The sequence below is a fragment of the Tachyglossus aculeatus genome, chromosome 20, assembly GCF_015852505.1.
Source record: "Tachyglossus aculeatus isolate mTacAcu1 chromosome 20, mTacAcu1.pri, whole genome shotgun sequence".
Taxonomy (NCBI): Eukaryota; Metazoa; Chordata; class Mammalia; order Monotremata; family Tachyglossidae; genus Tachyglossus; species Tachyglossus aculeatus.
Window position 1 is genome coordinate 14,748,996 of NC_052085.1, and position 16,776 is coordinate 14,765,771.

Here is a 16,776-nt window from a genome sequence, read left to right on the forward strand (position 1 = left end):
ACCGGCACATGATCCGCTGTAAACACCCCACCGTGTCCCGGGCCCGGCTTGGAAGAAGGTCAGAGCTGTGGAGGCCTTTCCCTTCTCTCTCGCTCTTTCCCTCCCAGTTTAAGACATGGAGATGGCCCGCGCTTCCCAGGCCACACTGCCTTGTAGCAGCAAATATCTGCAGAGAAAGTGGGACAAAGCCCATTATGAGCAACACAAGAAAAAGGTAGGCGAGACCCTCCCCCTCGCTCTGGCATGGCAGATTCCCCGTCGATAATGAAGGCAGGTGGTCGGGGTTATTCTTAAAGAAGGAGATTAATAAGCAGTCTCATGAGGGGACTGCTAAAGAGAGATGTCTGAAGAGACAGGCAGTGGGGTGGGAGGGGAAACCAGCAGCCCCAGCTCCGATTTCTGCTCTGAAACAAGTAGACAAGGGAGATGGAATAATAATGATGGCATTTGTTAAGCGCTTACTATGTGCAGAGCACTGTTCTAAGTGCTGGATACAAGGTGATCAAGTTGTCCCACATGGGGCTCACAGTCTTAATCCCCATTTTACAGATGAGGTAACTGAGGCTCAGAGAAGTTAAGTGACTTGCCCAAGGTCACACAGCAGACGTGGCAGAGCCAGGATTCGAACCCATGACCTCTGACTCCAAAGCCCGTGCTCTTCTCCACTGAGCCACGCTGCTCCTCTAAGATCATGGGTTCTAATTCCAGCTCTGCAACTGGTCTGCTGTGTGGTCTTGGGCAAGAATAATAATTGTGGTATTTTTTAAGCACTTACTATGTGTCAGAGACTGTACTAAGTGCTGGGGTAAATACAAGCAAATCAGGGTGGACACAGTCTCTGTCCCACATGGGGCTCACAGTCTCAATCCCCATTTTACAGATGAGGTAAGTGAGGCCCGGGGAAGTGAAATGACTTCCCCAAGGTCACACTGTAGACAGGTGGCTGAGCTGGGATTAGAAACCATGACCTTCCGAGTCCCAGGTCTGTGCTCTAGCCACTATGCCATGCAGGTCACTTCACTTCTCTGGGCTTCAATTACTTCATCTGTAAAATGGGGATTGATTGTGAGCCCCAAGTGGGATGCGGACTGTGTCCAACCTGATTATCTTGTATCTCCCGCAGAGTTTAGTACAGTGCCTGGCACAGAATAAGCGCTTAACAAATGCCATTAACAAGAAAAAAAATCCAGGAGTTGTTCTGAAGGAAAAAATGGCAGGACTTCGCAGTAGACTGACTGGGAGAGTTGACAGATAGCAGGAAGTCTGGGATACACAAAATGGAGGGATTCCGGAGGGTCATGGAGGATGGTAGTGTTATTCACTGAGACTGGAAAGTCAGGAAGAGGAATGAGTTTAGGAAGAATGATAAATTCAATGATAGACACGTTAAGTTTGATATTTTCCCCCCCTCAAGTAATAATAATAATAATGGCATTTATGGAGCGCTTACTATGTGCAAAGCACTGTTCCAAGCGCTGGGGAGGTGACAAGGTGATCAGGTTGTCCCCCTGGGGGCTCACAGTTTTAATCCCCATTTTACAGATGAGGGAACTGAGGCACAGAGAAGTGAAGTGACTTGCCCAAAGTCACACAGCTGACAGTTGATGGAGCCGGGATTTGAACCCGTGCCCTCTGACTCCAAAGCCCGTGCTCTTTCCACTGAGCCATGCTGCTTCTCTACTACGACACTTGGGTGTGTAACCATCTGTAATTTATTTTAAGGTCTGTCGCCCTTCTAGTCTGTAAACTCCTTGTGAGCAAGGATTGTCTATAACTAGTCTTTTATATTGTGCTCTCCCAAGCGCTTAGTACAGTGCTCAGCACACAGTAAACGCTCAGTAAATACCACTGACTGATGGATTGACTGAAGTTTGAGGTGTTGGGTGGGATACCCAAGTGGAAATGGCCCTGAGGCAAGAGGAAATGCGAGATTACACTTATTGAGCACTTAATGGATGCAGAGCTCTGTACTAAGCACCTGGTGATGCATGGAATACTGGGTAGAGACTGGGAGTCAGAAGGTCATGGGTTCTAATCCTGGCTCTGCCATTTGTCTGCTGTATGGCCTTGGGCAAGCCACTTCACTTCTCTGTGCCCCAGTTCCCTCATCTGGAAAATGGGGATTGAGACTGTGAGCCCCACGTGGGACAGGGACTGTGTCAAACCTGATTTGCTCATATCCACCCCAGCGCTTAGTACAGTGCCGGGCACACAGTAAGCGCTTCACAAATTCACAAGCAGCAGCATGGCTCAGTGGAAAGAGCACGGGCTTTGGAGTCAGAGGTCATGGGTTCGAATGCCAGCTCTGCCAATTGTCAGCTGTATGACTTTGGACAAGTCACTTCACTGTGCCTCAGTTCCCTCATCTGTAAAATGGGGATGAAGACTGTGAGCCCCCCGTGGGACAACCTCATCTCCTTGTAACCTCCCCAGCGCTTAGAACAGTGCTTTGCACATAGTAAGCGCTTAATAAATGTCATCATTATTATTGTTATTATTAAATACCACAATTATTGTTATTCAAGGAGAAGGAGATTTGGCGTGATCCACAGAGAGGTGGACCTATGCCAATGAGCTTTCTGAGAGAATGGAGGTAGAATAATAATAATAATTGTAGTATTTGTTAAGCACTTACTATGTGCTAGGCACCGTGTCAGCTAGAGCGAGAAGAGACCCAAGGCAGGGATTTGCGGAACACGGACAGTTAAGGGATAGAGTGGAGGATAAAGGGACAGGGAATGAATCTGGGAAGGAGGGAAGGAGAACCAAGCAAGCTAATTCTGCTTCAGCCCAATTGAGCCCTGACAGTGTTTCAAGAAGGAGGGAGGAGTCCATGATTTCAAAGGCAGCCGAGAAGTCAAGGAGGATTAGGGCCCGATTAATTGATTAATTTGGCTATAAGGAGGTCCGGAAGTGTGGGACCTGTATATATGTTTGTACATATTTATTACTTTATTTATTTATTTATTTTACTTGTACATATCTATTCTACTTATTTTATTTTGTTAGTATGTTTGGTTTTGTTCTCTGTCTCCCCCTTTTAGACTGTGAGCCCACTGTTGGGTAGGGGCTGTCTCTATATGTTGCCAACTTGTACTTCCCAAGCGCTTAGTACAGTGCTCTGCACACAGTAAGCCCTCAATACGATTGATTGATTGATTGATTGGGAAGAGCCCAGGCCTGGGCGTCGGAGGACCTGGGTTCTAATCCCTCTAATAATAACAACTGTGGTATATGTTCAGCACTTACTATGTGCCAGGCACTGTACTAAACCCTGGGGTAGATACAAAATAATTGGGTTCATTCATTCAATCATATTTATTGAGTGCTTACTGTATGCAGAGCACTGTACTACGCGCTTGGGAAGTACAAGTTGGTAACATATAGAGACGGTCCCTACCCAATAGCGGGCTCACAGTCTAGAAGGGGGAGACAGAGAACACATATTAACAAAATAAAGTAGAATAGTAAATATGTACAAGTAAGATAGAGTAATAAATCTGTACAAACATATATACAGGTGCTGTGGGGAGGGGAAGGAGGTTGGACACAGTCCCTGTCCTATGTAGGGCTCACAGTCTTAATCCCCTTTTTTTGCAGATGAGGTAACAGGCATGGAGAAGTTAAGTGACTTGCCCAAGGTCCAGAACCAGAAGCAGCATGAAAGAGTGGATAGAGCACAGGCTTGGGAGTCAGAAGGTCATGGGTTCTAATCCCGCTCTGTCATGTGTCTCCTGTGTGACCTTGGGCAAGTCACTTCGCTTCTCTGGGCCTCAGTTCCCTCATCTGTAAAATGGGGATTGAAACTGTGAGCCCCCTGTGGGACAGGGACTGTGTCCGACCTGATTACCTTCAATCTACCCCAGCGCTTAGAACAGTGCCTGGCACATAGTAAGCGCTTAACAAATACCACTATTATCTCCCCGGAAACACCGCTACCCGGAGACATAGGGAGCTTCCTTCCCAGTCACCAGTGAGTGATCATGCCAAATTCCTGGTGGCAAGCCTTACGATTATGGATAGCTCTGCGGAATCAACCCACATCTTCAGATGAACAGTCAGTCTCAAAAAGAGCGAGTCACATCACAAGCTGGCTCCAGTCAGCCCATGCCTCACTCCACGGAATTCCTTCCATCTTTTCTCCCAGGACCTATTTCCCATCAAAGAGGAAACACATCTCTCCCCAAACCCAGAATTAACCTCACTCGGCCTTATCAGAATCTTGTGTCTCTAAATGTAAGCCATTCCCAGGGGCCAACTGTGTCACTAATTGGGCCTTAGGGATGCAATAAACAGGTCCAGTCATATTGTCCCGCCCAGGGAAGACAGTGAAATATTTTGCCAAAGTCCCAGAAACATGGCAGTATCTGGGAAAGCTCACTGAGACCATCCTTGTAGAAAAATAGCAATGAAACTAGAAAGTCTGAATTTCTATGGATTCCCACTCAGACTTTAAAAACATTAGTCGCTGTCAACACACAAAGGGGCTGGGAAGCAGCGTGGCTTAGTGGCAAGAGCACAGGCTTGGGAGTCAGAGGTTCTGGGTTCTAATCCAGCTCTGCCACTTATCAGCTGTGTGATTTTGGGCAAGTCACTTAACTTATCGGTGCCTCAGTTACCTCATTGTAAAATGGGAATTAAGACTGTGAGCCCCATGTGGGGCAACCTGATTACCCTGTATCTACCACAGTGCTTAGAACAGTACTTGGCCCATAGTAAGCGCTTAAATACCATCATCAACATTATCAGAGCTGGCTTTAAAAATAATAGTAGTAATAACGGTAATAACTGTGGTATTTGTTGAGCGCTTACTTTGTCCTCCGAGTGGAGAGCATTCTAAAAGAAATGGAGAAGGAACTTGGCCTAGAGAAAAGAGCACAGAACTTGGAGTCGGAGGGCCTGGGTTCTAATCCCACCCCTGCCACTTGTCAGCTGTGTGACTTTGGGCAAGTCACTTCACCTCTCTAGGCCTCAGTTACCTCATCTGTAAAATGGGAATTAAGACTGCGAGCCCCATGTGGGACAACCTGATGACCTTGTATCTACCCCAGTGCTTATTACAATCCTTGGCACATAGTAAGCACTTAAATACTAGCATTATTATTATTGTCTGCTGTGCAGTCTTAAGCAAGTCACTTCAATAGTCCTCAGTTACATCATTTCATTCATTCAGTTGTATTTATTGAGTGATTACTGTGTGCAGAGCACTGTAGTAAATGCTTGGGAAGTACAAGTTGGCAACAAAGAGACTGTAAAATAGGAATTAAGACTGAGAGCCCAGTGTGGGACAGGGTCTGCTTCTAACCCTGTTATCTCGTATCAACCCAAATGGTTAGTACAGTGCCTGGCACATAGTGAGCGCTCAACAAATACCATAAAATAAAACAAAAAGGTGGAGAGGAGATAATTGGACAAGTAGAGGAGGGGGGAGAACAGATACCAAACCGTGGCTCAAATACCTGTCTATATTTGTAGCTACTCTATATAGCCATCCTTCCATTTGTAGTGCTCATTGAATAAATTACTTGATTTCTCAGCCTCAGGGTTCTCATCTCTGAAGTGGGTATACCAAACAGATCTGCATAAGTATGTATCTTTGCTAGTTAATGTTATCGACAAGTAGGGGGCAAAATAAGTTCACCGGTGTAAATCGGCCACAGGGTTTGAGAACCCAAGGTGGTGAGGCAGATAGGAAAAAGGACTCGAAGAAATGAGTTCAAATAGAGCAATCAATCAATCGTATTTATTGAGCGCTTACTGTGTGCAGAGCACTGTACTAAGCGCTTGGGAAGTACAAGTTGGCAACATATAGAGACAGTCCCTACCCAACAGTGGGCTCACAGTCTAAAAGGGGGAGACAGAGAACAAAACCAAACATGCTAACAAAATAAAATAAATAGAATAGATATGTACAAGTAAAATAGAGTAATAAATATGTACAAATATATATACATGTGCTGTGGGGAAGGGGAGGAGGTAAGATGGGGTGGATGGAGAGGGGGATGAGGGGGAGAGGAAGGAAGTGGCTCAGTCTGGGAAGAGCAGTAGAAGCAGGAAAGCTGATTTCTCACCCGTTCACCTTCCAGGCCCTTCTTCCCTTTTATTTGGTTCCTCATCGGAGCTACACAAAGGATTCCGGGGTGTGTGAAACTTTGGCACCCCGTTGTGAGGAGATGTTAGCAGGAGGCATTGCCCACACAGGATGGGGTCGTCTCAGACAGGGAGTCCGCTTTGATCAGTGTCAGGCCTCCTCGATTACAGGATCTTCTGAGAGGTTGAGCCCTGCATACTATCAATCAATCGTATTTATTGAGCGCTTACTGTGTGCAGAGTAAGCGCACCCTTTCTTCCTGTCCCCCTCGTCCCCCTCTCCACCCCCCCTTCTTACCTCCTTCCCTTCCCCACAACACCTGTATATATGTATATATGTTTGTACATATTTATTACTCTATTTATTTTACTTGTACATATCTATTCTATTTATTTTATTTTGTTAGTATGTTTGGTTTTGTTCTCTGTCTTCCCCTTTTAGACTGTGAGCCCACTGTTGGGTAGGGACTGTCTCTATATGTTGCCAATTTGTACTTCCCAAGCGCTTAGTACAGTGCTCTGCACACAGTAAGCGCTCAATAAATACGATTGATGATGATGATGATGCAGAGCACTGTACTAAGCGCTTGGGAAGTACACGTTGGCAACATATAGAGACAGTCCCTACAACGGAGTCAGTCGGCTATGCTAACTAAGCCTTCAGGGAAAAGGCAGTCAATGCCCCTTCTGCTGGAGTATGTGGCTAGGGTGGACAGCACTATCAAGCACTGTTCTAAATGCTGGGATAGATATGGGTTAATCAGGTTGGACACAGTCCCTGTCCCAAAAGGGGCTCACATATAATCATAATTATAATAATGGTACTTAAGCACTTACTATGTGCCAGGCACTGTTCTAAGTCTTAAGTAGGAGGGAGTGGGATTTAATCTCCATTTTACTTTTGAGGAAACTGAGTCACCGAAAAGTGAAATGATGTGCCCAAGGTCACACAGCAAGCAATTGGAGGAACTGGGATTAGAATCCAGGTCTTCCGACTCAGCCCCCTCCTTCCCCTCCCCATCCCCTCTGTCTTACCTCCTTCCCTTCCCCACAGCACCTGTATATATGTATATATGTTTGTACATATTTATTACTCTATTTTACTTGTACATAGCTATTCTATTTATTTTATTTTGTTAGTATGTTTGATTTTGTTCTCTGTCTCCCCCTTCTAGACTGTGAGCCCGCTGTTGGATAGGGACCGTCTCTATATTTCCCAAGTGCTTAGTACAGTGCTCTGCACACAGTAAGCGCTCAATACGACTGATTGATTGATTGACTCAAGGCCCTACTGAGAGCTCACCTCGTCCAGGGGGCCTTCCCAGACTGAGCCCTTTCCTTCCTCTCCCTCTCGTCCCCCTCTCCATCTTACCTCCTTCCCTTCCCCACAGCACCTGTATATATGTATGTATGTTTGTACATATTTATTACTCTATTTATTTTACTTGTACATATCTATTCTATTTATTTTATTTTGTTAGTATGTTTGGTTTTGTTCTCTGTCTCCCCCTTCTAGACTGTGAGCCCGCTGTTGGGTAGGGACTGTCTCTATATGTTACCAACTTGTACTTCCCAAGCGCTTAGTACAGTGCTCTGCACACAGTAAGCGCTCAATAAATACGATTGACTCCCAAGCCTGTGCTCTTTCTGTAAGCCACACGATTTACTATGTGCTTTCGACCTTCCCCATAATAGACGATTCCCCTAATCCCGATCCGATATGGGAAGCACTTCTATCACCTTTCCGATTCACGAAGCATCATGTTAGATTTCGTAGCAAACCAACAGGCCTCACAAAACCTTTTTTCCGATTATTCCACTCCCTCGGAAACTTCTCTTTGCCCTACATAATATGAATAATGAGGTGTATAATGCTATTCATGCTAATAATAGGCTCCATCTAGCCACAGCTTTGAATTATTTGTAAAAAAAAAACCAAAACCACTTTCACCCAAATGGATTAAAATCTGTTGCAGATCCAGACAGCAAGACCAGAGGTGGATACCCAAGCTCCAGTGACCTTTGGCCATCTTCACTTGAAGCTCAAGAAACTGAAGGTACCACCCACCCTCTTCCCCAAGGTTATCTCTTGGTTAATTAGGATAAATGAGTTGCAAACCAGGAAGACCTGACTAATCAGGCCCAGGAAGCCAGGGAAAAAAAAAAAATCACATCAATGTGTGGCCACCTGAGTGCCAATTAACTTCCTCTTTACCAGAACTGCCCTGAGGGATAAATGCTCCCAAAAGCATTCTTTCTTTTCGGGATGGTGAAAGGTCACCACATCTTCTGTGAGAAAAGCGAGGAAAAAGTCTTTTCCAGGGAAAGAGCAGGTGGGAACAATTAAATGAATCATTTTTTTCCTCTGGGCCTCAGTTACCTCATCTGTAGAATGGGGATTAAGCCTGTGAGCCCCAAGTGGGACAGGGACTGTGTCTAACTAGATTATCCTGGATCTGTATGGGGCCTGAGACCTAGCACTTAACAAATACCATAAAACAAAATAAAAAGACAGAGGGGAGATTCTTTGTGACCCCAGGGGTTTTCCCCTCCTTAGGAGGACCTGCTTCCTGTTGGACACCAATTTCAGTGGTCAACTGGAGTGGCTTGTCATCTCAAATATTGTTCTATCGGACTCTCCCAAGTGCTTAGTACAGTGCTCTGCACATAGTAAGCGCTCACTAACTGACTGATGAAGACTCAATCATTTTTCTTTTGCTTTAGAAAGACTCATTTTGGGAAAGAAGAAAATCAAACAATTGTATTTATTGAGCGCTTACTGTGCGCAAAGCACTGTACTAAGCTTGGGAGAGTACAATACAGCAATATAACAGGGTTGGTAGACATATTTCCTGCCCACACGAGCTTACATTTGAAGGGGGTAGAAACAAGTTCTTATATCATTATATAAGAAATAATGGTATTAATCGTGGTATTTGGTGAGTGCTTACTATGTGCCAGACACTGCACTAAATGCTAGGGTGGTTATAAGCAAATTAATAATAATAAAAATAGTTGTAGTACTTGTTAAGGGCTTACTGTGTGCCAGGCACTGTACTAAATGCTGGGGTGGATACAAGCAAATTAATAATAATAAAAATAATTGTGGTATTTGTTAAGTGCTTACTATGTGCCAGGCACTGTATTAAATGCTGGCATGGATACAAGAAAATTAATAATAGTAAAAATAGGTATGGTACTTGTTAAGGGCTTACTGTGTGCCAGGCACTGTACTAAGCGCTGGAGAGGATACAAGCAAATCGGGTTGGACACAGTCCCTCTCCCACATGGGGCTCACAGTCTCAATCCCCATTTTCCAGATGATGTAACTGAGGCCCAGAGAAGTGAAGCGACTTGCGCCAGGTCACACAGTGGACAGGTGGTGGAGTCGGGATTAGAACCCATGACCTGACCTTCTGGCTCCCAGGCCTGTGCTGTATATGTTGTACTGCGTAGTATATTATCATATATAGTTATTATATAAGGGAAGCAGTATAGTCCAGTGGAAAGAGCAGGGGCCTGGGAATCAGAAGTGGGTTATAATTCTCACTCTGCCACATGTCTGCTGTGTGACCTTGAGCAAGTCATTTCACTTCTCTGTGCCTCAGTTACCTCATCAGTAAAGTGGGGGTTAAGATTGAAAGCCTCATGTGGGATAGGGACTGTGTCCAACCTGATAGTAAGCACTTAATAAATGCCATCATTATTATTATTATTTTTATTACCTTGTATCTACTCCAGAGTTTAGTACAGTGCCTGACACGTAGTAAGTGCCTAACAAATGCCACAATTATCATTATTATTATTATTTGTGGTATCTTTTAAGTGCTGACTGCATACCAAGCACCGTGCTAAGGTCTGGGGGAGATAAAGGATAATTGAGGTTGGTAAGCTCATTGTGGGCAGGGAATGTGTCCGTTTATTGTTGCATTGTATGCTCCAAGCACTTAGTACAGTGCTCCACACATGGTAAGAGCTCAAGAAATGCGATTGAATCAAGGAATGAAGTAAAGACGGTGTGTTTCCTTGCCCGCACTGGGCCCAGCTAGAGGAAGAGAGGCTTTTGGTCATCGAGAGGGATAACGGTTTGCTGCTGGAGAAGATGGCCCGCATCATGAAGAGCGGGGGCTGCATCGATAACCACAACAACTACAAGTGCAGAAGGTATTGGGAGTTCCGACAACTGGCCCTCACCCACGGTATTGAATAAACAACAGTCGGGCCATGAGCCACAGCTCTGTCCATCTCTGTTACTTCCCCCACCACCAATCAATCAATCAATTGTATTTATTGAGCGCTTACTGTGTGCAGAGCACTGTGCTAAGCACTTGGGAAGTACAAGTTGGCAACATATAGAGACAGTCCCTACCCAACAGTGGGTTCACAGTCTAAAAGGGGGAGACAGAGAACAAAACCAAACATACTAACAAAATAAAATAAATAGAATAGATATGTACAGGTAAAATAAATAAATAAATAGAATAATAAATAAGTACAAACATATATACATATATACAGGTTTGAATACACCAGCATTCGAAGCCTTTTAGAAGGCCCACCTCCTCTAAGAGGCCTTCCCTAAGCCCCCCTTTCCTCTTCTCCCATTCCCATCTGCCTCACCCTGACTCGCTCCCTTTGTTCATCCCCCCGTCTTTCCCTCTAGAACATAAGATAATAATAGTAATTATGAAAATTAGTTAAGAACTTACTATGTGCCAAGCACTGTTCTGAGTGCTGGGATAGATACAGGGTAATCAGGTTGTGTCACATGGGGCTCACACTTTTAATCCCCATTTTACAGATGAGGTAACTGAGACAGAGAGAAGGTAATTCTGTTTTCTGAATTGTACTTTCCAACTGCTTAGTATACAGTGCTCTGCACACAGTAAGTGCTCAATAAATATGTTTGAATGAATGAATGAAGTGACTTGCTCAATGTCACACAGCAGACAAGTGGTGGAGCCGGGATTAAGCGCTTAGTACAGTGCTCTGCACACAGTAAGCGCTCAGTAAATACGATTGATGATGATTAGGACCCATGTTCTCTGACCCCCAAGCCTGTGCTCTCTCCACTAAGCCAAGCTGCTTCTCTAATCGTCGCTTATTGCTCTAACGTACTCTCCCAAGTGCTTAATACAGTGCTCTGCACACAGTAAACGCTCAATAAATACGAGTAACTGGCTGACAGGACTTGGGGATTCCTGGATTGAGTTCACCTCATCCTAGGGCAATCGATTTGGGCCGACTCGGCCGTGAGGGGTCAGAGATGGAGCCAAAAATAGAAGCAAAGCGGGGGGAGAGGAAAGAGGAGGAGAAGAAAGTGACAGGACCCTCCCCAGAGAGCTCAGAAACAGGAGCAGAGCTGACCACATCCCCCCTCTATCAGCTCTGCCCTTCTTCCTTCTAGCTGTCTTCACCCCCACAATCCTCATCCATAGACACAAATTCATCATCATCAATGGTATGTATTGAACGCTTCCTGTGTGCAGAGCACTGTACTAAACGCTTAGGATATGAATTCAAGCGTATATTCACAGGGCTTGAATGTGAAATTGGGATTCACACACCTCTCTGAAGGCTTTCGGTCAGCTGCAGTGATGTTCTATCCAACCCCTTGGAAGGTTCAAACAGAGGATAATGAAAGAGTCATTCTGCTTTCAGAAGTGAAATCAATCAATCAATCATATTTGTTGATGCTTATTGGGAACAGAGCACTATACCAAATGCCCGAGAGAGTACAATGCAATGGAGTTGTGATAGTTGCCCACCAGGAGCATGGCCTAGTAGATAGAGCCCAGGCCTGGGAGCCAGAAGGACCTGGGTTCTAATCCTGACACCACCGCTTGTCTGCTGTGTGACTTTGCCAAGTCACTTAATTACTCTGTGTCTCAGTTGCTTCATCTGAAAAAGGTGGAGTAAGACTGTGAGCCCCATGTGGGGCAGGGACTGTGTCCTACCTAATTAGCTTGTATTTACCCCAGCACTTAGTACAGTGCCTGGCATAAAGTAAGCGCTTAGTAAATACCATTAAAAAAAGAGGGGGAGACAGACATTAAAATAAATTATACATAGGGGAAATAGCAGAGCCTAAGGATCAGTGGTATTATTGAGCACTTACTATGTGCAGAGCACTCTGCTAAGCATTTGGGAGAGTACAATACAGCAGGACTAGCTGACACGTTCCCTACCCATAACAATATATCCACAATTGCCGTCGGGCTAGGAGTGAGGCCTCAATTGGCTCTGCCTCAATTGGCAGGGGTAGGATTAGAACCCAGATCCTCTGACTGCCAGGCCCTCACTCTTTCCACTAATCGAGTTGCCAACTCTCAGGGTCTAGATTTGCTGTCTGAAACTGTGGGCTCTATTATTGCCCCGGTTTGATCCAAAGTCTTTTCCTTTTGAGTTTAAACAGGGAAAAGCGAGAGCGGGAAATCTCCCTCGTGAGGAAGGAGAATCAAGCCCTCCTGAAAAGGATCATGAAGCAGGAGCCTCAGTATCAAGTGAAAAAATGGCAGGAAGACTGGAGAGTGTCGGAAAGATACAAGAATAATATTAGAAAATACCCGCTTGGAGGCTGGGATACGTGGAAATGGAAGGTAATGGTGGATTTCTTTCCATCCGCGGATCCTCTTACTCCTTTCAATTGTCCATTCTGCTCCACCGTTATTCCCCTTGTCTCCTCGATGCTAGTACTTAGTACAGTGCCTGGCACACAGTAAGTGCTTGAAAACACCACATTTATTATCAGAAAGCATTCAGTAAATACAAGGAAACTGAGAATCAAAATGACGCCCTGTCACCCAAGAAGCAAAGTAGCAGGGCCCTTGATTTTCAGGCTTGATTTATTTCCTCTGGGCACTGTCATTATCATTTTTAGTACATAATTACCGCATTATGGTTGTGTTATATAATATGATTATATTTATTACTGGTATTAATAACACTCATCATAATAATGATAATGACAGCTCTCGATTTTCCTTCCGTGGAGTGGGCGGGAGGGCGATAGAGTTGGCCAGAATGACAGAGCAGGGTTCCAACCCAGCCCGGCCTTCTTATAAAATCCAGATGGAAATGATGTAGCTCCTCAGATCTAACTTACCCAGTCCTGCAAGTTCTGCTCAGACAAGAAAATAATAACATTAACAATAATAATAATAGCAATGATGATATTTGTAAAGGGCTTATTATGTGTCAAGCAGTGTACTAAGCGCTGGGGGGGGGGGGGGGAATTCAAGCCAATTGGATGAGTCCTTGTCCCACATGGGGCTCACAGTCTTAATCCCCATTTTACAGATGAGGTAAGTGAGGCACAGAGAAGTGAAGTGACTTGCCCAAGGTCACACAGCAGCCAAGCGGCAGAGCCGGAATTAGACAACCTTCCCCTCGTCCCCCTCTCCATCCCCCCCATCTTACTTCCTTCCCTTCCCCACAGCACCTGTATATATGTATATCTGTTTGTACATATCTATTACTCTATTTATTTATTTATTTATTTTACTTGTTCATATCTATTCTATTTATTTTATTTTGTTAGTATGTTTGGTTTTGTTCTCTGTCTCCCCCTTTTAGATTGTGAGCCCACTGTTGGGTAGGGACTGTCTCTATATGTTGCCAACTTGTACTTCCCAAGCGCTTAGTACAGTGCTCTGCACACCGTAAGCGCTCAATAAATACGATTGATTGATTGATTGATTGATTCTGGCTCCCACGCCCTAGCCACTACACCATGCTGCTTTTCAAGAAACAGTTTCCCCAGGGCTCACTCTCGCTGCTCAAGATTCAGGCTTTGTCCAGGAGGTGAGCTTCGTAGTAATAATAATGATACTAATGATATTTTTAAGCACTTCCTATGTGCCCGGCACTGTTTTAAGAGCTGGGGTAAATGCAAAATAATCTGGCCGGATACAGTCCCTGGCCCACACAGGGCTCACAGTCTTAATCCCCATTTTACAGTTAAGGGGACTGAGGCATGGAGAAGTGAAGTCACTTGCCCGAGGTCAACACAGCAAAGTGGCAGAGCCGGGATTAGAACCCAGACAGATTCAAACAGAGATGAATGTGTCATCTTCCCAGGGGGCACATCAATTAAGGTAAACCTCCCCTCCTTCTAGGCCGGAACCCCAGAGCTCTGGGAATGAAGCCTGATGACCTGTAGTGAAGATCAGGTTTTCCTGGGTTGGAAAAGACAGTTTTCCGGTGAGGGCTTCGGAGGATTTGATCCAAAACAAAAAGCAAGCCTGATTCCCCTTTACTGATCTGGAACAGCATGGCCCAGTAGAAAGATCACGGACCTTGGAAGTCACAGGACCTGGGTTCTAATCCCCCTTGTCTGCTGTGTGATCTTGATCAAGTCACTGAACTTCTCTGTGCCTGTTTCTTTAACTGTAAAGTGGGGATTACATATTAGTCCTTCCTTCTTAAACTGTGAACAACCCCATGAGGGACAGCGACTGTGTTCGACTTGATTAGCTTGTGTCTTTTGTCAGCGCTTAGTACAGTGCTTGGCACACAGTAGGCACTTGACAAGTATTACTATTACTAATAATAATGATGGTATTTGTTAAGCACTTACTATGTGCAAAGCACTGTTCTAAGCGCTGGGGAGGTTACAAGGTGATCAGGTTGTCGCATGGGGGGGCTCACAGTTTCAATCCCCATTTTACAGATGAGGTAACTGAGGCACAGAGAAGTTAAGTGACTTGCCCAAAGTCACACAGCTGACAGTTGGTGGAACCGGAATTTGAACCCATGACGTCTGACTCCAAAGCCCATGCTCTTTCCACTGAGCCAAGCTGCTTCTCCACTACTATTATTATTATTACTACTACTACTAATAAAACTTATTATTAAATATGGATCTATTCAGAGTGGGTTCTCCTGGCCAGAGTTTAAACTTCTCCTCTCCCTCCCCTCCCAGCCTCTCTAACCCCCAGCCTGCTCCAAGAAGAGATTTTCCAAAGGAGAGAGCCCCATGGCTTCGTTCCGCTAAAAGTTCTATTTCCGATGGATTTCTTTTTGATCGGGCAGGAATCAAAATTCAACAAAAGAGGGGCAAACCAGGCCCAGAAGGCCAAGCGACAACAAGATGAGGACGGAGAAGGTAAACTGGTGGAGGAAGAATCAGGATTCGAGCCAAGTGGATGTGTTGGGGAACGATGCCCCCAGTAGACGATTGCTGACCCACTTCGGCGGTGACGCCGGGACCAGAGACGACAGCCAAGGAAACAGTAAGACCTTGGTTGAGTCACTTCACTTCTCTGTGCCTCAGTTCCTTCAACTGGAAAATGGGGATGAAGACTGTGGGACGTGGACTGCATCCAACCCGATTAGCTTGTTTCGACCCCAGTGCTTAGCACAAGTGCCTGGCACACGGCCGTCTCTTAAATGTTATAAATAAAAAAAAGAAAGATGGAGATACCAACTCCGTACTATCGTGCCAAGCGCAGCTGTTCAGAGGGAAACGAGGATGTGGCTTTTAACAAAAATAATATCCCAGGGTGATGCAGCAAAACCCTTTTGGAGGAGGTGATGATAGTCAGCAGATGAACTGATACGTAAGCAAGAGAAAGGATCTCAAATCATGCCGGATTTGGTCTTGAGACCAAAGTTGGAGACTGGGGTGGAGGGGAAGGAACTTTTTCTGGACTGCCAAGAGGAAGAGAGCAGTCCTCTCTCTCCTACCAGACTCTCTGCTGTCACTGGGCAGGGCTTCTGTCAAGCAATCCATCAGTCGATGGTGAGTACTTACCGTGTGCACAACACTGTGTAAAGAGCTTGGGAGAGTAGAAGCAGCGTGGCTTAGCGGGTAATGATGATGACGATGGTATTTGTTAAGTGCTTACTATGTGACAAGTACTGTTCTAAGAGCTGGGGGAGATACAGGGTAATCAGGTTGTCCCACGTGGGGCTCAGGGTCTTCATCCCCATTTTACAGATGAGGTAACTGAGGCGCAGGCACTTCCTGCTGCGTGTCTTTGGGCAAGTCACTTCATTTCTCTGTGCCTCAGTTTCCTCAACTGTAAAATGGGGATTCAGTCCCTGTTCTCCCTCCTACTAAGAGCCCCATTTGGGACTGGGAATGTGTCCAACCTGATTCATTTGTATCTACCCCAGTGTTTAGAACAGTGCATGACACATAGTAAGTGCTTAACAAATGCCATAATAATACTACTACTACTACTAATAATGGTATTTGCTAAGCATTTACTATGTGCCAGGCACTGTAATAATGATAATAACTCCAGAAACTCTCCTAAATTCACAGTATTTATTGAACATAAGCACCCTTGCAGAGCACTGTACTAGTGGAGAAAAAGTCCATCAGTCAATCATATTTACTGAGTTCTTACTGTGCGCAGAGCACTGTACTAAGCCCTAGGGAGAGTACAGTATAACAATGACACATTCCCTGCCCGCAACGAGCTTACAGTCCTTAGAGTGTAAGGAGGCGGAGTTGCTCGGTTAATGAAGTGACAACATTTTCCCCTCCCACAAACCCCGAACTGATCCCCTCCGTTTATTCTGTTTGATCTCCTCTTTACTTCCCAGCTTCCTGACAGCCTCCCACAGAAGAAAATTGTTATTAGTGTGTTACTATTTATAATCGTCCCTGGGCATAGCCACATTAAAAAACAATTAATGCTTTTCTAAATGAAATGAATTCCAAGCCAGCAAAATGAA

The 16,776-nt window shown here is 45.0% G+C and overlaps 1 protein-coding gene across 1 annotated transcript; it reads left to right on the top strand.

Moving 5' to 3' along the window:
• Nucleotides 1–54: 54 nt before the first annotated feature.
• On the top strand, nt 55–15,505 carry CFAP97D2 (CFAP97 domain containing 2). Its single transcript, XM_038762126.1, has 5 exons — nt 55–214; nt 8,067–8,147; nt 10,136–10,254; nt 12,497–12,689; nt 15,124–15,505. Exons 1-5 carry the CDS (start codon nt 116–118, stop codon nt 15,262–15,264), a joined length of 633 nt encoding a protein of 210 aa, XP_038618054.1. The 5' UTR covers nt 55–115; the 3' UTR covers nt 15,265–15,505.
• Nucleotides 15,506–16,776: the final 1,271 nt, after the last annotated feature.

Coding starts and splice junctions, on each gene's coding strand:
- CFAP97D2 (XM_038762126.1), top strand. CDS start 116: ATGGAGATGGCCCGCGCTTCCCAGGCCACACTGCCTTGTAGCAGCAAA. Junction 10,255..12,496: donor AACAACTACAAGTGCAGAAG/GTATTGGGAGTT, acceptor TTTCCTTTTGAG/TTTAAACAGGGAAAAGCGAG. Junction 12,690..15,123: donor GGGATACGTGGAAATGGAAG/GTAATGGTGGAT, acceptor TTGATCGGGCAG/GAATCAAAATTCAACAAAAG.